We start from the raw sequence: 23,385 nt of genomic DNA, 5'->3' as shown, positions 1-23,385 counted from the left end.
ATGTATAGATGTCAAAGTGAAACCAATGAACTCATCTCACAGCTTTAATGTTATATGAATTTCATATAGTCTTGAAAAAACAACCTAAAATGAAGTCAAATGTTTTGACTTAATTTTCAGGGCCATAAGAACTAAACAATAACACAATTATTATAATTTTTATAATTCAAAACACTTTTTTCTTCAAGTTTTGTTCAGGGTAAGATATGAAGCCTACCTTTTTCTTACACAATCATGTCTGTACAGAAAAGATTTCAGCTGGGCCACACGCTACGCATCTATTCCAGACAGAAAGGATATTTTCTCAAAAAACACTTTTCAGGCACTAGGAAACCAGCACACTGGGAAAAAAGTCCAGGAATAGCTCATCTGATGCACCTGGTTCTGTCGTGACAACCCTGAGACACAGTTGACTCTGGGTCTGGATGGAAGATCTAGATTTAAATGCTGTCTGATGTATTAACCTTAAATAATACAATATTCTAAATTGAACCACAAACACTGTGATTAATGATGAGATCATCTCCCAGGGGACCCAAGCATATGTCTTGGCAGACATCTGTGGAAGTACTGCAGTTACAGACTATCGGTTATTAGACTGTAAGCTATACAGTTGGCCACATGTGTGAATCCTCTTTCTGAAGTTGCAAGCATGAGCCTGTCTTAGAAGAGATTCATTTCATAGGTACAATAGCGTTTGGCTTGAATTTGTTTGATCTGATCACCAATATGTTGAAGACAATATTATAAAAATGTATGTTGGGGATTCATACAGGCAGGCAGAGCCACAAAACTCCTCAAATTACACATTTTCACCACCTGCTTGTTGACTCAGGCATAATATTTTACCCTTTTATTCCAACTTACAAGGCAGAAAACTAAAAAAAAAAAAAAAGTGAACCATAATATGATTTCCTGACAGGAATTAATGAGATGAATCGTGCCATGTCATCTCTTCTCTTTTGTGAATTTAAACAAGTTTTAACACCGTTATTAAAATAAAGGAAAGCGGTCTGGAGAGTTACAAAATATGTTGCCTGGCGGACTGAAAAAAATAAAAAATTAAAAACCAGCTTTTTGGGGAGGAGTTTAACCTTTTTATGAGTTCAGGAAAAACAGAGCCAGTATTCGTGAGATTAATCCATAAACCTCTTCTGTGTCCAGGAGTTTATGGAAATCCATAGCAGAGTTATGGCTTTTTCTTTTTTCTTTGTTTCAGGCCACTGATTAATACGTCTACATTTATTTCCTTGAATAAGCATGATATATTGCATGAATTTCACTTATTTTGTGCTTCACTTGGAAATTTCAGAAGTCTAGCATATTAAATTGATGCTTTTCAAATTCTCTTATCCAAAGTGAAACCTAAAATACCTTCTTTTTTCCAAGTAATGCAGTTGGAATGAAGTTTTTTGATTGCTAGACAAATATTAAGATTTTATTTAGTTTGTACGTGTTAAATATTATTAGAAAGGGATCATGATGGAGAGTATGACACAGCTCCCTCTTTTATTAGAAAAGCCTCATTGACTCCAGATGCATTTATTGAGCCAAGAAGCAAAGGAACGAGAACTGGGGTGAAGTCATCTGTGTCTTTAAGCTCTCTTTAGTCCCTCTGTGACCTGCCGAGCACAGTGTTTGGACTGATGAGGTTAAAGAAGCAAGACCTCACCCACTTTGACCCTATCTAGTTACAAATGGCCAAAGCTGAGGAACCAGGGAGAGAACAGATGTTTAGATCCCAAATAGATTTTTTTTTTCCCCCCAGAATCCTCCCAATGTGGATTCTGTCCACTACCTGCAGAGAAAATCTACAATAGCTATAGCGTATACTGCAACTGTCTGGCATCTCTTAACAGACAAGTATTGCATTGAGGGCCAAATGAAATATTACCCAATCAAAATAACATTTCCATACTTGGTTGCAGAGAAAAAATGGTGAAAAAAAGAATAAAAGAATCAGTTTTGGATGTCAGTAAAGCAAACTGAGTTACGATAATAGCATTTAAAAAGATTAGAATGACAAGTCCTAGTGAGCAGGCTGAGTATCGGATTCTAACCCCATGTAGGAGGTCTGACACCCCTCACTGGGCTCAGGGTTGAAATACAGTTCACCAGAAACCAGAGACACAGATAAGTACATAAGTGCAGAGGAAAAAGTCCACTGATTGAAAAACATTTAGACATTTTTGACAAAGAAGCTAAAGAATTTAGGAAATAAATTGTGCAGACTGAATCAATCTTAAATGCTTAAAAAATCTCAGTTGAATTAGGAAATGTCATTTCTGGAAGCTGTAATGCAAACCCACACATGAGATGTGAACTCCTTTTCTCAATGGCTTTTTGAGACAACCTTGCCAGACCAAAGGTGCAGTTAACGAAACCTATTTTATCTGCAAGTGGCATTCTGTGGATTTTTTGGTCTTAGTGGGTGATGTCTCCATTACTACCTCAAGCCCTCTTCATATTGGTCATCTCATCCCCTGGAAGATTAGACATGTTTCATTGTACGCGTTGCTACATTTGGAAAAAAAAAAAGTTCCTTAAAAAGTTTAAAGTCTTGAACATGTGCCATATGTCACTTAGTAACTTATTTTAAGCTCTTATTGAAAAACTTTTGAGATATCCAAAAGCTTAGTAGCAGGAAACACCAATATCATCTGCCCATTTTTATAATAATGTGAGACATGCTGTACCAATCTTGGAGTTAAAGTCAACTTCCCTCCAGCTGAAACAGGGAGAGGCAGAGGTGGCAGAACCACCAGAGCAGAGGAGAGTTATCTTTATTCCTTATATTTGTTTCTATGTTACTTAATAATGACCAATGACTGATTTGAAATCATTATTATAGTTTCATATCCCTTTCATGCTACAACAAAAAATTATTTAATAGATATTTGCCTGACTATTTTACAGTGATTTGAAAAAAGAAAATTCAAAAATATCACACAAGGTCAAGATAAGAAGTTGCACATCTTTAAAGGACAAAAAATAACTAAATTTGAGGATGAAAAGCTAAGGATTAAAGTTCACATACGCCAGTATGAATACACAAAAGCTTTTCTTAAAATTATTCCGACAGTGAGGCTGACATGTTTGACTGTCATTATTGCACAGTGCCTCCCCTTGGCTGCCGTGTGAAGTGAAGCATTCCTGGACTCTCCCAGGTCCGTTACATTAATGAGCACCCAACCAGTTGGGGCCAAATTAAACCAGTCTCTCTGAACTAGTGAGAGGCCACCGCTTCACCACTCCAAAACAAATAAACTGAGGTCCACTTACCCGACCACACTGATCGTGGCCAAAAAGAACAAAAGTGCAAACTCTGGAGCAACATTTGAACCGTTGATATGGAAGAAAAGAAAATCTGAACATTAACATAACTCTTTCTGCAGAGAGGTTAATATTTTTGTTGGAGCAACTGGCAATATTTTGCAACACGGGGGAGGCATGCCCCCCTTGGTGCAGGAGGAAATATAAAAGAATACATTTCTGTGTTATAATACTACCTGTGAAGACATGAAATGGCCGGTTTGAGATGCTGCAGAAACAACCTCAGGTTGTCCTTCCAGCCATGTAATCTTCAAGGGGTTACCACTCAGCCCACTTTCATTCTTAACAGCCAGTTCCTATAATGAGAGATTTAAATATTAGTAGCATTAATTACTACTTGATCTCTTCGTTTTGCATGAAATTGTAATAATCTTTGCTAAATGTTGGTTAGAACTAAAGTTCCTAAACAGAACAGATCCACAAACAGAAATATTCTGTTGCAGTTAAAATTTCCTGTGTAATGTGTCCCTTTTTTTAGATTTTGTCATGTTATAAATCATAAACTTCAATGTCTTTCATAAGGCTTTTGGGGTGAGATTAGCACCAAGTAGGGTATACTTGGAAGGAGAAGGAAAAGAATCCAGTATTTCAGAAAAAAAAGGTCATAAAATAAAATTCTAAAACGTTTGATGTGAATCGACCCATCAACAGATTCAGCGGCAGATTTTTGGTATGGGCTATACTTGATGTTACCAAAAACACCATGGTAGCATCATGCTGTGGGAGATTCTTTACTTTATAAGGGGCTGTACTGAACTTAGCTTGTCTATAGTTAATGAGTCAAGCTAAGTACAGGGCAACCTTGGATGAATACCTGCAAAAGCACCGAGATTGGATTGAAATGTGGGTTCACTTCCCAGCACAACAATCCCAAAGATACAGCAAGAGCAAAAGTTGTACAGTTTAAATAAAGTGAATTTAATTTGCTAGAATTGCCCAGTCGAGACATACAACCAAGAATCTGAAATATTAAAATGTATGTTCACATCTGCTCTCAACAAAGTCTCGGTGAATTTGAGCAGTGTTGTTGATGCACAGGGGCTTAGTACAATTGCAAAATTTTATTTGCTAAAAAAAAAAAAAATGTTGTTGCATGCAATTGTGCAGTTCTGTTTGCACAAAATCCCAATAAAAACACATTGAAATTTGTGGTTCAAGGGGTATAAATACTTTTGCAAGGTTCTCTAGCCACGGAAATGCCATGATCACTGCCTAAATCCAGTAGACTGACAGAAATGTTGCACTGAGAGGAAACGACAAACAAAAGAACACCAAAACTAAAAAGAGCCTGCGGAGCCAGACAATGGGGAACAATGACTCAAGTGCTTCAGTTTGATGGTTCCAATCAGTGCAACAATTTCAAAAACACAGGATCATTTTAGGTCAAAGACAACTTCCTGGGATCCAGACGTCTGTCAGATGTTACGCTTAGTAATAATCTAACTCAAAACTCGTTCTAAGACTGTGTGGCAAGTGATGAACTAATGTGGCTCAATTCACAAAGTCTCCTAATGAGATCCTAACCAGAACAGTAAATGTAAAGGCCTCGGGTACTTACAGCTGCTCTCACAGATGCAAACTCCACCACAGCATTTCCTTTCTTCTTACTCGATACGATCACATTTAAAACATCTCCGTACTAGATGACACAGCAGGAGGACAAAAGCATGAGGTGGAAGGGAAAGAAACATGCAGAACATTTGAATTAGTATTTCCTTTCACAGTATAATCCATAACCATGAAAACAAAAACATATGTAGAGTCAAGATTCAAAACAGTGCTGAATATCTCACATTTGAGAAATACAAGTTAGAAATGTACTGAATTTGAGAAAAGCATTTTTTGTTTTTTGGGTCACATGTATTCACAAGAAAAAAAAAGTATGAAATACAAAGTTTACACACATATAGCAACAGCAAGTTTAGGTGATGTAAAAACTAAATTCAACATACATACTCCAGTACCACATGAAGAAAACTGTTTCATTTGGAATAACAACTGGGAAAACAGTTCACCTTTGTTTCATCACACCATTACATATTAAGTCATCATTTTTCTTGGAGACAAAAGCATTAGTCAGGCTTGGATGTTTTTCTTTGAGAGAGAAAGATATCTGTCTTGTCATCCCAGATCTTAGATAGGATGGCAAGACAGAAACCCTGACATACAAAAAATATAGAGAATTATTGTTTCATGCCGACACATGACAGCATCCTTTACTAGTTTTCTTATCTTTTCATCAATTTTGGGGGGGATTTTCAGATCTTACTAATGTCACAGATGCACTATAGTTTCTCATCTTGATTATAAAAGTCTTCACTATGTTGAATGTTATGTCTAAAGCTTTGGAAATTGAACTACACTGAAATTAAAGCGTAAGTAGTACTGAAAGATTTTTGTTGTAATTAACTCCTGGCTACATATCTAAGACAGTAAAAGAGGAATAGGTTCAGAAACGGATATTTTCTCCCACAGTGGTGACTAGATGATAAAAATAAAAACAGGTTATGATACAATTGCTTTTTAAGACATTATTAGAGAATGGAAAAGATTTCTTCTTGGTTAGGCTAGCTCTATCAACTTTACGGAAAGGCCATTTGGCATTAACTTGTTCTCTGTTTAGCCTTTCATGGGAGCAAAAAGAAAGAGGGAAAATTCAGCTTTCTGGGAACTCAAAATTCTAGGAATGCAAATGCTCACTGAGGACACTCTAAATCCAGCCAACAGTGACAAAGGAGAGTCTCAAAAGGCTTCTATTTCACAAAATATAAATATCTTAACATATTTTTTTGCCCCTTTACACAAAGATTTATTATTACAGGCAGCCAAAGTACACAAGTCTACTCACGTACGCATACATGCACACTCATAACCGTCCGCATTTTCCCACAGAGTGTTGGCTATTTCTGCTTATCCAAACCATTAACTGTCACTCACTCATGGTTGCCATTAAAAACATTACACATTTTCTCTTCCTAAAAATTCAAACAGCAACAACACTTTTTTAAGACCATACAGGATGCATTCATGAACAGCAAATTCAGCTGTATTACTGTGGGCAACTTGACGTCACTGACACTAGCCCCATCCGAGGATGAGGCCAACCTGCACACCACCAAAAACTCTCAGGACAGATTGTGGCAGAAGGTGGTGGTGGGTTGCATGTGAACAGCACATTTCCTAAAGCCTCCCTTGGTACCTTTTAATCACCTGGTAAGAGGGGCACAAACAATGCCGTGCATGGCTTTTAAAGGGCACTACAACATTGCCCTCAGCACTTTCACTGCTACAAAACTTAATAGGCCTTGTTTAAGGGGAAGTGTAAACAATCTAGAGCACTGATGTCATGCAGGCTTCAAATAAGGGTGGACTTTTGCGTGCAGGTTTGTTCAAAGTTAGCTCTTGAAGCCCTAAGAGCATGAAAAAAATGATTTCAATAAATTATTACATTTATAGCAGATTAGCACAAGTTAAATTTCAGGACACCCACCTTATGAAGTAGCTTAAGCAGAACGTCTTGAGAATAACCTCCATTCAGCTCGTCGTCTTTCTTGCATTTCCATTTTAGCTGCAAAAAAAAAAAAAGGAGGCCAATATTAGTCATAATCACTTTCAAGAAATAAAGAAGTGCATGATAATGGATAATCCTTAAAGCACAATTGATTAAACTCAGCTGCGGAGGAGGTGAACCGTGCCAGACAAGTTTGGCTCTGATGAGAAACAGAGAACTGAAAAACATCAGGACAGGCTGAAGCTACGAGAGAAAAGAACTCGTTACACTTTTGAAACATGGGCACTGACTCACCTGCATCAGCGACTGCATGGGGACTCACTTTCAAAACTCGACAAGTTGATGCCTGAACTTGTCGATCATTACTTTAATATTTTGATACAAAGATAATCCACCAGCACGTTGGCCCCCATACCTCTAAATAAAATCCCAAACACTCAACTGCCTTCAGAAGTCAGGAAATCAAAAAAGAGAGTCCAGCTGTGAGTAAAATAGTAGTTGTATAAAATTTTGAATAATTTAGATGGCACCAGAGATGCTTGTAGCAGCTTTGGAGGAGCCACAGAGCTCTAGTGGAAGAATCTGTTGCCACGATAACTATTAGATATCCACTTCATGGATTGGGGGCAGAGAAGGAAGAAGAGAAAGCCTTCACCTTCCCAGAAAGTGACATTCAAAAAAGTCTTAATTTTTTTTTACTTTTTCTATAAGCTGCTATACACAGAATTTAACTTTTCTGACCTTTCCACAACTCTATGTGGCAGAATACTAACACATCATATCTCCTTGAATAAACATCTCCATGTTGATAGATGTGTTAGGCGTGTCATGCTGTAGAGCCCTTTTCTTCAACAAGACAGTGTGTCAACCAGGCTATACTCTATAAAAAATAACACCTAGAAAAGCATCAGTTAAAGGAAGAAGAATCTTTTAAGCTCTGAAAAACCTGGAGCCAATTTCCATCCATACCTGTTGGTGCACAAATGAGGGATGTCCTAAGATATGTGCATCAAAAACTGGTCCTAGACAAAGTCTCACCAGAACTCTTGATTATTCACTCCTACACAGTCTGATTCCCATGTGTGTCTTTTTACATATGGGAAATTTCTACTGCTACGGAATCTTCTTGAAAATTCAATTTGGCATAAAAGCGACCAGAGAAGGCAACATAATCTATTAGGATACTTTTACCTTTTTTATTCTGCTCTCAGATCCTGTCACTAAATGCTGAAATGAGTTCCCGTACTAAAAAAAAAAAAAAAAGAAGTGATTTCGTACAATGTCTCATATTCACAGACAAACCACAGCAGAAAACTGGCCAGTTTTATGGCAACTGCTGAGAGCAGCATAATGAATGGCAAGCACAGGGGGTTGATTCAGTTCCAGCAATCTGCTCACTGTCAAAGAAACACATTTTCTTGGAATTTTCAAATCCATGTAGCATTTTTGCAATAATTATCCCTGAAATGTACGTTCCCTCTTCCAGCAGAACTTTCTCCTTACTTAATAATAACAGTCCTAACCATTCATCTTTAAATTAGATGCTCAAATATTTGTGTGATGTGATGTTTCCAATAACAAAACTGCTGATTTTAGTCATGACTTAAATAAACTTACAAACAGTAAAGATATTAGTGGAAAAGATCCAAATAGCAAATTAATGGAAAGGCCTGGTAAATAGTAATGTTTTGGAGCTAATGATGAATTGTTCAAATTTGGTGAAAGATTAATGATATTTTTCAGTAGAAATGGAAATAAACATTGAACACTAGTGGGTGGTTTCAACAGGATATTGAAATATGCAATCCTAGTTTTAGACAAAATAGATCTAGGTATTTGGTGCAGGTGCAAATCCAAATACAATTACAGAAAGACTGAAAAAAACCTATGATCTCTACTCTTCTTCACAAAATAGTTCAAGCGAAGATTGGATGGAGAACATTTATTAACATCAAGTTTCAAGTGTTGAAACATCTACACTGGCTTTTGGTCTGGACTTTGAGTTTTTCTAATAATGTCTTGAACTAAACCATTCCATTGGAGCTTTGATTGTATATTTAGTGCTAAAGTCCTGGCCAAAGGTGAAGGTTGAAGGTGAATCTCCTTTAAGGATAGCTGGATTCATACAGACTAAGTTCCACTCATTCTGTCAATTTACTGATTGACATTTGAAGACACCATATTTTTGGGGTATCACAAGAAGAGAACTGAATATTAAGGCTGAGCTACATAATAAATATTATAATATTGGTGACTCATCAAGAGCTGATTGGTATGAAAAAAAACGGTTATTTAAAATGAGTAACTTGCACACCTTACCAACATTTTAGTTTATCTAAACATTTTGATCCGGCATGAATAAAAATAGACATATTTATTGCAGGCCATTAAGTTCATTACAAATACATCTTGATATATTTGCAATATATAAAATATATTGCTATATACATTTTTAAAATATACTAGCAATACATTCTGCACACTAAAGTTTTTATTGGTAATAGTGAAACACTTTCCTTCCACTTCTCGTTATATCCTGCTTTGTTTCAGTCCAAAGAAAATCCCCAAATTCATTGGAGTAAATGGGCAAAAGGTCACAAAATGTGTAAAAGCTCAAAAACACTTTTGCAAGGAGTCTAAACTGAGAAAAAAAATCTAACATTTGCTGTGACTTTCTTGTATTTGTGACTGTGGTTTGGGATCCTGTCAATATAGCTTTTGTTTGTTTTTCAAGATGAATATAAAATGTCTGGGGATATTGCCGCTGCTTTAGATGGCTTTCAATTACTAGAACCAGGTTTAGGGTGTAAACACATTAGCTAACATTTCTTGCATCCGTTAATACACACAGAACCAGGCCATTTCCATGAGGAAATATAATAAGCCTTCTTTTGGCATAAATATTGGTCCCCTGACAGAATCATGCCTAATTTGGAGGAAGTGGTGTGAGAGCAACATATGTGCTAAGTGATGAGACAGCATTTGTGGTCTCTGAATAATAAATTACAAACAGCTAAAGATTGTATAAAATGTATACCAAGCCTCCCATTCTGATTTCCACAAACTGCCCTTAGATGTTGAGTCTTACCTTCAGTTTTGGGGTTATGTTGCTCTGGAAATATCTCTCCCCTCCTGAGTGTGAGAAAAAGCATTAGTGACAGTCGAAAAAGTGAGGTAAAAAGACAAAGGAGCAACTGTTTAATTGAAATATGGTACTCAAGAGAGTCGTCAAGGGGCTTGTGTCAAAAGACAGCAACTTAGAAATGGCTCCCATGTGGTAATTTTTTTTTACTTTTGGAGACATGGCTCTGATCAGGGAAGGCTGAGTGCGTGCAAACAGAGGGGACTCAAAATATGTACAGACGAACGAGTAATTGCACACCCACAAAAGAGGGTCAGGTTTACATCTCCAGCAGACTCCGCCACTTTAAACAGCGAAGGAAAAGGAACAAGGTCTGACAGACAGTTTTGTGTGTGTGTGTGTGTGTGTGTGTGTGTGTGTGTGTGTGTGTGTGTGTGTGTGTGTGTGTGTGTGTGTGTGTGTGTGTGTGTGTGTGTGTGTGTGTGTGTGTGTGTGTGTGCGTGTGTGTGTTTGGCACTTTGCATTCCTATGATACTTTGCCAAGACGTGTGACTGCCAAATGAACTAAAATAGACCTCTTCTCATATAAGTTCAGCTATTGTTATTGTTCGTTGCTTGAATAATATTTGGTGAACCACAGACAGAACGGTGGCTAGCGTGGTTAGACAGGCTGGATGATTGCTTGGAAACAAAAAACATCAACTAACTGATCAAACTCAATTTATAACATCAGAACGTGAAAACACTGATACATTTATGATAACCTGTACAAACACAGATGGCTGATGGTTAAATCCAAGAAGAAATCAAACCTCTCTGAGTGTAGTTTCCTGGTTGTTGCTGTGCTTCTCTTTCTCTCTGGATCTGCTCCCTGATGAGCCTCTGCTCTTCTTCAAGTTGTCTGGATCCCTCCTCCCTCAAGCGGGCGATCTTTTAGGTTTAGGCCCAAATAATACAGTGTTAATCACAAAGCTGCATGAACATTTTGTAGATAGAATTTCTTTAAATTATGACCTTTTGCCATTTTAATGCTGAGCTATTTTTATGTCCTGTTCTGTGTTTTTATGAACTTAAAGAAAAATAGATTTTACACTTTAAAGCCACTCCTCGTCCTAACAAAAAAACGCACCTTTCTCATTTATATCTTCCAGTTAGTACAAAGTTATGCAAAATTTTCTAGTGGTCTTTGTGATAAATGTAGCCAAAGACTATTGTTTCAGATTGTACCTTTGATCTTTACCCAAGTGGTTGGATGACTCAACTAGAACCTGAATCAGGAACACGTATTTGACAAAAAACAGAATAAAGCACCTGCTTGTGTTTCAGACTTTCCTGGACATGTGAGAATAAGTAATTTCCAGTAAGCATCTGTGGTCAGTCCCATTTCTAAATTACAAAGTTTTCTTCTTCTGCAACCTCTCACAAATGTCGAGCAGTTAACTCTCTCAAGATTTCTGTACAAACTTTCTCATAATTTATGACAATCAAACCAGAAACTTCAGTGTACCTAGTTTGCAAGTCCATACCAACCTAAGTCCTGCAAGTGTGTTTTGCAGTTACATTTAAGCAAAATACCTCATTCACAGCTGAAAGCATTATGTCAAATGTCTACCAGATTTGCACAACTTAATAATTTGTCCAATATTACTCATTAACACAAAACATTAAAACATTGTTTACAGTTTTAACAACTTAAAATATATTAGAAAAATAATTTATCATGTTGTGTGTGCTTGTATTAATGAATATAGATATTGTACTTTTTGTGATTTACGTTGGAGTATCATAGTACACAAAACAAAGTAGATGGCATTTTAATTTAATGAATATGTTTTTATATGCATGAGAACTGAAATATTTTCCTATCTTAAACTAAAGACTGTGGGTCTTTAAAAGCAATGGAAAATAGAATGCTTTATATTACATAATGTACCTATATCTGGTTTAAACTTTCTCCCTGATCAGTCTGCCTCTGTCAAGTCTTTACAGAACAGCAGGATTTATATTAACAATAAATTACACACAGATGTACTATGTATACTAAATTAGGAGACAATTTGATCACCATGTACAACATTTCTCTCACTTTCCAATTATGAACTTGATTGAGTTGGTCTTGATTGTGTGATTTTAATGTTACCAAATATTCTTACTGTTCAACACACTCCAGATATTCTTACCTCTTCTTCAAGTGTTCTTGTGTTTTGCACTTCCTCCTGGCTCTGAGCCTCTGCTCGCCGTTCTCTGGCCTCCAAGTCTGAAACAAATAGACTCATGTCCATTCCCAAATATTCAAAATGAAGTTTCTGCCAGTTGTTTTAAATATGTTTTACTTTGTTTCATTAACCCTGCAGTACCTTAATATAACAGGAAAACAGCAACTACTCACCAAGTTTAATTTTCTTCCTCTTGTCATCTAATTTCTTGTTTCGTTCTTCAGCTTGTTTCTTGGCAGCACAAATCTTGTCATAGGCAGCCTGGAAAGAGCATTAGTCACAGGAACATACCGTCTGACAATGTGGGAGTGAATCAGGAGGATTTTTATAGGTTAAAAATACATTGATGGTCTCACCTTGGCTGCAGCATCAGTGAGAACTTCAAGAGCCTGGGACAATTGATGGAAGAGCTCCGCTGTAAGAAAAGAATGATGACAAATATGTGAGCTTTACAGTAAAAATAAAAATTAGGCTAATAAGTGAAAAAAATGTTGACAAGTCAATGTTTTACAACTAAGGACAGAAAGGAAAACAGAATAAATCTACACACAATACAAACTTAATTTATGGACAAAGCATTGAACATTTACATAAAGAAAGTAGAGGTTTCCTCTTATAAAACCTGCTTTCTCCAATGAGATAAGGCAAATTGTCTTCGCCTCTCTCCATCCATCCTCAGTTTCCCTCCACTTCAGCTGTCACTTAACACAAACCCACATTTATAAATGTACACACTAGGAGACCACATTCCCCGGGCTCATCCTACACCACTGACCATCCTGGCCAACCTTAATCATTCACTTATGGAAGGCCTAACAGGCTGATATTGTTACTCCCTGTGGGGACTGGCAATACACACAAACAGATGATAGTGCTAGTAAAGGCGGTCAGATTACCTCCATGGATATAACTGGCTCAAATGAAATCCAACTGGGGGCAAAAGGGTTAGGAGGAATCTTCCATGCCTAAAAGGCAACTCGAGTGTCACAACATGGTTGGTTGAGAAAAATGAGGGATTTTATGAGGGGTATCTTTAATCAGTTAAGAATGATAAGCTTCAAGTCTCCTTTTCCATGCGTACAGCTGCCCCCTTAGGGGATGACGAGTTCCAAGTCAAGTTCTGCTTTCGTGCGTTAGAGGCCAAGTCTGCCTATGTGTGAGTTCAAATGTTGAGGCCCTCCAAACCACTTCTTTTCCATTTCTGGGAAACCGACCCCCTGCTTTTGTACTATTCCTCTCAACCTCCTAACCGTACCAATTTCCTTTTTTTTTCTCCTGTCACGATCAGAAATCATCTAAAACATCCAGGAACCACAGTAACCTCCCTTGAAAATATACCTCATTACCAGTCTTTTGTGCAAGTTGCTTCAACCCCCCCTACTGACAAAAGCTACAGTGAAATTCTTTGCTTCTTGCTACAGAGAACAGACCGACTCATCAACTAGGAAGAGGTTTTTGATGAGGTTTTTCCAAGCTTGTCTGTCTGATTAGAAATACTCCAGCAGGACAGCATCTGGTTATCTACAATTCCTGTCAGGAGTTTAAATAAACACCTAATAAATCATCTCCCTTTCTTTTTAACCATAAAATATGACCTTTTAATATTCTGATTTATTAGAACTGTTCCTTTTTTGAGGGTAGAAAAAAAATCACAGAACATACATTTTTAATTGCCTTTCAAATACAATTTAATTTCAACATACTGTTATTTTGGGTAGTCATTTACAAGGTCCTGGTATAATGCTGGCTTGATTTTTGACCATCTTTTGTGACACCGTTCTTCTAGCATTTCTTCTAGAGTTGGATCATCACCCTGTTGAAAGCAGTGTTGCTCCGAAGTCAGATTTCCCACTGGGAAACAGAAAAAACTACTACCCCCAGTAATGGGCTTGCATATAAGAACGGTGGCTCTTTACATCAACAGTAATAAGATGTGGAGGAAACATGTATTTTTCAAGACACAGGAGAATATGTCTAAATCAATGTTACCTGTGGCGCCTGCAACTCTTAACTGAACAAGTGGTGTTTTTTATGGAAAGCGAAGCTTATAATGATGTTTGCATCACTCTGTTAGAATTTCTACTTCTTAACAAGAACACTGTTACCTCGGATATCAGCAAAACCAGCACATGCTTGAAACTTGGTACATTATTCTTTGGTCTGAAAGTTATTTTTGACTGCTCAGAACATTCTCAGGACTGGAGACAAAGATCTCAATATTGGCCTACTATGACAATAATTATTTTCTTCAGATGACATTTAGCTTTTAAGGTCTTCACTACTCAGGGAAATAAAGATGAATGTTGAGGTTTCAGTAAATCTTCCAGTTTATGATAGTCTTCAGGCATGATGATTTATGAGTTGTTCACAAATATAATAATCAATTGCCTTCCATCTAGGGTTAAAAATCAAAGTTATTGAACCTAAAACAAGTTTTGTGGTAGCTACAGTGTGTATTTGCAACACTTATATTCATTAAAAGTCATAAAATTTGAAATAATGATAGAAGTTTGTGCATGAAAATGCAGCAAAGGTATAAACAGACTAAGTGACACAATAGAAAATTTTCCCTCACCTGCTTTGGGGTTGTCTGGGTTCTTGTCTGGATGACAGGTCAGTGCCTTCTGTCTGTAGGCTTTCTTAATCTGGTTAAAATGAGAATACATTCATTTCAAAAAAATTATTGCCACATTAGAAAGTTAGCTGATCTTACATTTACCTGCAACATCGGCATTTATAAAAATAATTTCTACATTTGTTTTGGCTCAAGTAAACAAGCAGAATAATATTACAAATAAACTAATACACATAGTAAATACAAAAGAAAAGCACTCAAAATTATGATAATTAAAACAGATTAAAAAGATTAGAATTCCCAGAAGTTTGAGTTCTCAGAAGAAGTAGCGAATGGGATTTTGTGGGTTAATTCTGAATAATAATGCTAAACCTAAGAGGGATTATGGGGGGGAAAGAGGAGAATTCAAGATTCTCAGGATGAGCAAACTTCAAGCAAAAGTTGATAGACAATGGAAAGTATGGCACATTACAACTTTGAGTTTGAATTTCACAGCTTTTCTTCTAAATGAATCATAGCTCTTTTTAGATGATGATGATTGGGTAAACTGGGTGACTTCAATTGTCCTGTTAGGGGGGGTTCCATTAGACATCTCTATTGGTGAAATAAAAATAAAAGAAAGCAGAAAAAGCTTCATTTCAGGACCATAGGGCTTTCTGCATGCAACTCCAAAAACACATGCTCAGATGTATACCGTGCATTGCATGCTAAAGATCTGCCTCATACATTCCTTCATACATGTGAGCACAGTCTAAATACACAAATCCTAATCAGACGTTCTGATGTACCGCATGTTTTCACGTATTCCAACTCCCCGGTCCACTCTGTCCCAACCTTCACATAAATCAATCTCCTGCCAGTATGCTACAGGCCATGAAAAAAGTGGAAGCACCTTTCTTCATGTCTGGGAAACATTTACATTTGTTTTCTTTATGTAGGTTTATGTGCAGTGTTTATGTAGGTTATTTAGCACATTTGACCTATACAGTGCAAACCAAGCTCCAATGTTGACCAAGCAAAGCAGAATGTGGAAAGATGCTGCATTTTTAGCAACTTAAGTTGTGTTATACACATTAAGACAGATACGGACTGTACAAAGCACAGGACCTTAAGATTCAATGACATCAACACGTTTCCCTTTTTTTTTTCTTTACTTCAAAGCGTAAGTGATTCTTTGTGTCCTGGATGTTCAGGTAATAGGCATCATAAAAGAATACTAAGTATTTTCTGTTTGGTACAAATAATCATCCTGAAGCTAAAACTGGCAGACCAATGCTTCAGTTCTGGCTCCGGTCTTTGGCTTCAGCCTCTCTCCATCTGTCTCTCCTTGCTCTTTGCTTTATAATTCCAATTATAGCTCTTTCTAAAATTTTCCAAACACTTTTAGGAAGATATGAGCAAGTTAAACACTAAAGTCTGTGCACTGAATGCATTTGCCACACCCTACAAAAAATAAAGTTTTTTCCAGCAACAATAGTAATGATTGAAGGCAATGTTGTGGTCCTAAAATTTGTAAAGACTTCGGAATAAAGACTTTAAATTTATTCATAACTTGCTCTATTTTCCTTTAATCATTGTCAGAAGTCTGTCTTTCAAACAAATTCATTGGCTTTTGAGGTTTTTCACATTTTGTGACGCAACAAAATTCAATCTACTTTGGGATTTTTTGTGACAGACCAACATAAAGTAGGGCAGAACTCCAGTGGATGAAACACTACACAGTGGAACCCCACCTATTTGAGGTTGAGTATTTGCAGATTAATCCAGTTGTGGATTTTTCTGAGTAACGTAACTCCAAATTATTCATAGAAAGCGTCCATAATTTACTGACTTTCCTGTAAATTGAACTAAATTAGTCGAGGCAAAAAGCATTTCAAGAAGCTGAAATATCTGCAAGCCTTTGGCTGGCATTTGCAATGCAGCCAATCCAGGGGTGCCATTAATTTTTCTTATTGCTTATTTGCTGTAACCCCAAGAGGGGAAATAATAAAGAACATAGATGTTAGTTTCTGTGGAGTTGCTACAGAATTGTATTAATACATAGTAAGTTATGATTGGTATTTGAAATATTAAAATAGGCAGTTATTAGATTATGTGGGGGCTTGATATTTATCAGCAGTGACAGATAAGCTGTTCAGAGCTGATTGTAAGATGTATGGAGAGGAACATAGTGTAACCCTGGCTGCAAAGCCTACAAAACAACTGGTGTGCAGGTTCACCGTCCAACAGGGCTGTAACCTAAAAGATACAGCTGGAGATATGATGGATAAATTGAAGCATATTAATTTGTTGGAAGGGTTCAGGCAAAGTAAACACCTAAATTCAATTGGGAAGCATCTCACAACTTGAGATGCTCTCCATCCAGTCTGACTGATTTTGAGAAATTATGCTGAGAAATTATTATTTTCCTTCCATTTTATATTTTTGCTGTACTGTGTTTGAATCATATTTTGCCATTTTCTCCCCCTCCTCCCATTTCTTTTTCTCTAAACTATCATTTCATATTTCTTCAAGTCACTGTAGGTTGATGAAGCTACCAGCAGGACTGAACTCAAGACTGAACCCCATTGGCTCAAAAACATAGAAATCAATAATCAGCTGAGACAAGATTGTACTTTTATGGTCATTTTTTGGCAGACTTTGTTGATTGTTAAAGGACAAACAAAATCCTCATAGCATGTAAACAAAACAAGAAAAATAATAACAAGAAACTCCATATTGATCATAATGTGAAACATTCTACTCCTACTTCCGCTCGTTGTAACGTCCCAGTGTTCTAGGTTCCAAATGCAAGAAACTAAATGAAGGAAATCACTGAACTATTTCCCACGCTTGAGTTTGTGGAAGGACAAGTCACAAGATCAAGAGAAGACAACAATCCTGCAGCAGCAAGCCAACAGTAGCTAAATGGTTTGAGTCTCCACCGCACTGATTCCTCCGTACATCTTGTCCTCATTACTCGTCTCCAGTGCCAAATGATTGCCGACAAACTGCTGCTGAGTGTCCCAGCCGCATCGCAGCCACAGCAGAACCTCTGAGATTGATAAGCTGCCTCACTGTCATGAGACTCTCCCTCTTAATTGCTATACTTCACTATTTAGAGGCAATTATTTGCTGAAGAAAGATAGCAGCCAGAAGAAGAAAGAGTAATTGTGAAAGGAGCATTGCTGAACAGAGAGAGGATGAATGCAAACAGGTTTCTTGTATAAATGTCGATCATTTCACTTTTATGACATGAAGTAAATGTCCTAAACAAAACCAAATTTACCTTCAGTTAATGAAAGTAATTCTGCATCTTTGTGTCAAACTTTTTGAGAAAATTATGTGCTGCACATTCTTCAATATTGGTACTAGTTTTGAATCCAACGTAAATAAAAGTCTTATTATTTGCTCTTGTTTGCTTTCTTAAACTCAGAAATGTACATGAAAGTAGATCTTTTTACTTTTACATTTCTCTTTACATTTCTGCAATACTTCTAGCTATGTAAAAGCCTCAGTTAGGCAGGACAGGTTCAATAAACCATTTGGAGGAAGTATGTGGAAGGACAAATATGTTGGAGTTTCCAGAAGATAATTATGTGAAGTCCTGCAGCAGTCAAGAACATCAATCTTTTTTGAGCATGAAAAAATATGAAAGCATTAAGCTCGGTGATTCTACTCTTCTCTTGTTTTTCCACCTGTTAATTGATGCTCATTTGTGCACTGCTACAATTTAATTCAACTTTGACACCACTGTTTCAGTATGTTATATTTAAAGTGTCAGGATAGTCGAAAAACAAAATTCTTGACAAGTTTTAGCCATCATTTCAACACTGACATCCTTTTAAGTTTTAGAAACCCTGTAGAAGAGGAAAACTAAATATGTTGAGGACTGTTGCAGCAAGATACTATGACGTGCAAGCAAAATAGTAAAACTTAGCACTAAGAATAGAAAAACATAGTATCCGAGTAAAACTCGGATACTATGAGTCATTTCAGGCACAGAGTGTTTTTCTGAAATATGTCCAAAAAAAATTGTGAAAGCATTTCATACTGTTTCGCTAAATCAAATTATGGTAGTGATAGGGAGAATAACTCTTTCTTTAGTTTCACTTGAGCATTTTAGGAGGACATGCACATTTAAAAGTGTCCTTTTGAAATTGAGTATTAGTCACAGATTATATTTCATAGCAATTCTTATCCATTTACTACAAAGACACACAATCTATAAAATATCTACAGTCCGTTCCACATATTCATAAGCCTTGAAGATTCTGGCACGTTAAAGCCACAAAATTCAATGTATTCCACTGGTATTTTATGTAGTAGGACACAAAATATTGTATAATTGTGTAATAAAAGGAAAGAATACAAACAGAGAGGCTGAAAGATTGGAAGCAGCTTTCGATTTCTGTTCACAATTCTGTTCTGCTTGGATATTTGATTCAATGCATAATCAGATTTTGCTTTCATTGATATGTACAGTTTCCCTTAATCAAGCAGTAGATGTACACCCATCCTACCAGACCATAGCTGAATAAACATTTATATTTAAAAAGAAAGCTTAATATTTTTGCAAATGTCACAACTTCAGTCAAAAGTATAAAACAGAACTAATCAGTCTTCACAATTCAAGGAGAAATGTACTCTTCCAAATGTCTAAAACAGGTCTATTTTATTAGAAGAACACAGATAATTGTTTTTCAGATAAATTCCTTCAAAACCTTCTAAAATATCTGAAAGTGTAGTGAGCGTTAATATTCAGCCCCAGGAGTAAATACTTTGTAGAAGCATCTTTCTCTGCAAAGAAAGATGCTTCTACAAAGTATGTGTAGATGCTTCCTCTGCAAAGAAAGCATCTAAAGAAAGATGTCCAATAATAAAGCCACTCTGTGTTCCAATGATTTAGTAAGATGTAAACTGTAAGAAAAACCTTGTACCTTTAACTTTCATTGTGTCTATCACCGTGAAAGTGTGGCAATGGAGGAAAGTTGGCGACATTCAACTTTCACAATCAGAATTTCCATTTTAGGCACGATTGTCGTTTTATTTTCTACAAGCTTCCAAGGACAAAGAGAACACAAAGCAATGTTTTATATCGTGGCTAAAAACGTTTTGGTCCAACACATAAAATCATAATGAAATTAATTTAAATTTATGGCTACTTCTCGGCATTGTGGAAATTTTTTAAGGGTAGCGTTACTTTTGCAAGTCACTGTATCAGGAATAGCCTTGTACAGGAACAGCCTCGCTATAAGCTAGAATTGTGCACCTAAAAGGTCTGTCAAAGAGTAAGTTATATGAGCATGTTTTTGCTTCATACTCCAATTTATTAGGTAAAAGGTTTATTAAAATGTTAGAAGCAGAATAAACCACAAAAGCATCTGTGTGGTCCCACTTGTTGACATGTCTTTACCTTGCAATCTGCGGTAGGTACAACTCTGGTGGTTTTTCCTCACCACTACCCAAAACCCCAAGCCCAGTTATTTACAGCTGATAAATCATAAGATTTTATAAGTTTCACAAGCTTTTTTTATATCAAATTCAGCTACAGTGATATAAGAAATGGATTAAAATATTAGGTTTAGCAGACATACACTCAATGCAATATTTCTGCGTCAAAGCAATATTTTACAGTCTGTAAAACACTGCTTTTATATAATGCCTGTTTATGTGACAACCCACACTGGCATGAGCTTCTTCCCTTTCTCCCTGATTAACAGCCTGCCTAGAGAGAGATGAGGCCACAGGCCAAACAACTGGGATAAGTGTCTGATGACATCTGTTGCCACACACTTGATTGATTTTGTACGAGTCCTCTGATTTTATTCAGCGCACGTACTCACAATCCCACTATCTTTCTGAACCATCAACAGACCACAGAGAGTCACCGCTCTCAATTTTGGAGCTTCAGCTCTGCCAAAGCCACAACCACGGACTTCCTCAAGGATAATCCTTTGGGAATGAGAACACTTTGAAATCCAATTAAGAAATTAACTACTTCCCTTCTTTTGGCAGTCATTTTAATTCTTCCTCGTTTAGGCCAGTGGATTTTGGAGAGATGTGGCGGCGGATGGAAAAAGCGGCATTAAGGACATCAACATCTCTGAGACTGTGATTCAAGTTTTAGCAAATCATGGCGAAAGAGGGAAGCTTAAATCCATTCTCGAACTAATAATTTATATTATGAAGAAAAAGGCAAGCTTATGATATGCAAGATTGAGAAAACTTTTAAAACTTTTTTATACTCTAATGAGCAAAACGATGTCTATCAAATATCTGAATCAGCTTAATTGCATGAGATTGTCTTACAATTTGTTTTGTTTTACCATTTTATTTTCTCATCAATTTCAACCCGTTACACGCAGAAATTACCTACCACGATGTCTCCATCTAGTGGCCATTCTAGATTAGTACAGCTGCGAGGTTCGGCATTTAGCTGGTTCGTATGTTTACTGGCTGTTTGTTTAATTTTTATTTTGTCGGGTCATTCTTGAGTTAATCCCCTCATGCTGTCTGCATGGCGTTTATCTTAATTGGCAAGATGCACTGTAACTGAGCTATTTTTACAACGATAAACAAATTATACATTCAGTCAGGCACACAGACAGAGTCTTCCTGTTTGCTTCATAACAATTTATAGTTTGCCCTTTAAGTTAAAAACATCAAAAGCATCTGCCACATATTTTTCATTATCTGCTCGTAGAATTGGTTTGTTTTTAAAGCTTCCTCCTTTACGTACCTCCTTCGTTGTAGCTGAGCTCTCAATGCCGAGTAACCCATAAAGGTCCATTTGTAAGATTTCCTTCGCCTTTCCAGACATTTTTAATTTGAGACAAACTAGAGCAACTATACGGAGCAAACAAAACGTTTTTAAAACTGGTTCCGAAGTGATAGCGTTTGGTTAATTGAGCCGTTGTTTTAGTTTTTCAGGCAGCATGAGTTTGACGTCGACGACCTTTTAACCTGGATGTACTTTGCATGCTGGGAAATGTAGTTTGTTGCTAAGCAAATTCGGGATTCCTGTTTTTTTTTTGTTTGTTTGTTTGTTTGTTTGTTTGTTTTTGTTGGGGTTTTTTTAAGTTTTAGTTTTTAAGAGTTTTACTCTCGACAGAAATTTTTGGACTTTACTTTATCTTATTTTTTGTTACATTTCACTAAAATAAGCACAACAAATGACTATTTCCAAGCTGCTTTGTATAAAACGGTGTAAAAGGAGAAATTCACTCCTTTTCCACCACTACACATAACTTTTATTTTTCATAATAAAATGTTTTATTCATCTTTTCAACTTCCTTGAAATTATTATTGCTGCATTAAATAAGCTAATGACATAATGTAAAAACAACTTGCTTCTAAATTTCTCTGGGCATGAGAAGGTACTTGTATGAATTGTGTCCCAGTGTGTCCTTCTTTCTATGTCTAGTCACTTTTTGTAACTAGTTATTTTCCTCTTCATGATAGATGACATTACATGAAAATACCCAGAACACAATTTCTAGAAACTGTCTTGCAGCTCGGACTCCAACATGTGTAGCACTAATTAGCTGCTTAAATCTTTTACAAATGCACATAAATTATTCAATCTTACTTGACTCAACAGCAGTTCTGTCTGTCTGGAGGCAACGCAGAGAAAAAGCAGACTGCCAGTTCTGACTCAGTTCTTCTTGATTAGAACCCCAGTACCTCATTGGAAGTCAACGCTTCCAGGGAAGGAGTCATCAAAAGGTCTGATCAACCAATCTAAATAGACACAAATTAGATTTTTGTCTTTTATTTTTCATCAATCAAAATTTTAACCAAAATTTGTTCAGACTCTAGTCAAGCATTTATTGTTAAAGGACTTTGATAAGCATCAGTAAGTTTTTAGAAAAAAAACTCTTTTTAAGCATGACATTTGTCATTGTCTAATTACACTGATATCTTGAAGACTCAAAGATTCCACTATCTTATAAGAGATTGCTCCAATTAATTCTAAAAATCCAGCAAGGCCATTGTGAAGCCACTTGGAGGAACATATTTATTGTGAGTAGCAAACTTCCCAGTTTGACTGGCAAAAACACAAATTCTGATAAGCGAGCCTGTCTGCATCTCTGTGATCATCACACAGTAAACATGAATGAGAATCAATGGTCCAATTATGCCTTACGCACTTGACAGGCTGTCGGAATGTGTCAAAATAAGGCTAAAATTCTCTGAAATCTGAAAACGATGGGAGGAAGGCATCTACACCACATTGATTGATTATGCATTATATATCTTTTAAAGTTAGTTGAAAGATTTCTTTTTTTTTCCCCCAAGTCCCTCGGTGAAAAGTCAGGGAGTTTAAATCTTACAAAATTACCGCTTGAGACCAAACTCTTGTGAATAATATCAAGATGAAATACTCAGTTTGGGCTACTTTTTTTCAAAAAGTGGCAAAATTACTGCCGCTTTGGATATTTATTATAGCAAAAAGAAACACAACAAAGATATTGACTTTGAAGATCACATATTGGATCACAACATGTCTCACAATCCAGTTCCACAAGCTGAATTAGCAGTATAGTCACGATGACTTCATAATATTTACTTTCCAGTCTTTGGGATTGTGCAGCAACTATTTTGCTGGGGCTGAAAACATAGCTTTATACCAATAATCTTGTTAGAAGTTCAGAACTTATTCTCCTTTTCAGCCCCCAGGACAGAA

General features: G+C 36.6%; 1 protein-coding gene across 1 annotated transcript in view; it reads right to left on the bottom strand.

Annotated features, from left to right (window-relative positions):
• Nucleotides 1-21,656, bottom strand: part of dnajc17 (DnaJ (Hsp40) homolog, subfamily C, member 17) — a 35,264-nt gene extending 13,608 nt beyond the window's left edge. The window contains exons 1-10 of the mRNA XM_055038406.1: nucleotides 21,439-21,656; nucleotides 14,718-14,787; nucleotides 12,499-12,557; nucleotides 12,316-12,403; nucleotides 12,107-12,183; nucleotides 10,739-10,856; nucleotides 9,933-9,976; nucleotides 6,824-6,901; nucleotides 4,892-4,972; nucleotides 3,510-3,629 (exon numbers count right to left, since the gene is read on the bottom strand). Coding sequence (XP_054894381.1) covers nucleotides 3,510-3,629; nucleotides 4,892-4,972; nucleotides 6,824-6,901; nucleotides 9,933-9,976; nucleotides 10,739-10,856; nucleotides 12,107-12,183; nucleotides 12,316-12,403; nucleotides 12,499-12,557; nucleotides 14,718-14,787; nucleotides 21,439-21,519 — 816 coding nt within the window. The 5' untranslated portion in view covers nucleotides 21,520-21,656. The remainder of the gene's footprint in view (nucleotides 1-3,509; nucleotides 3,630-4,891; nucleotides 4,973-6,823; nucleotides 6,902-9,932; nucleotides 9,977-10,738; nucleotides 10,857-12,106; nucleotides 12,184-12,315; nucleotides 12,404-12,498; nucleotides 12,558-14,717; nucleotides 14,788-21,438) is intronic.
• Between the last annotated feature and the right edge of the window lie 1,729 nt (nucleotides 21,657-23,385).

Source organism: Poeciliopsis prolifica, unplaced genomic scaffold (genome assembly GCF_027474105.1).
Source record: "Poeciliopsis prolifica strain line A6 unplaced genomic scaffold, Auburn_PproV2 SCAFFOLD013, whole genome shotgun sequence".
Taxonomy (NCBI): domain Eukaryota; kingdom Metazoa; phylum Chordata; class Actinopteri; order Cyprinodontiformes; family Poeciliidae; genus Poeciliopsis; species Poeciliopsis prolifica.
This window is presented reverse-complemented; position numbering and strand designations above follow the sequence as displayed.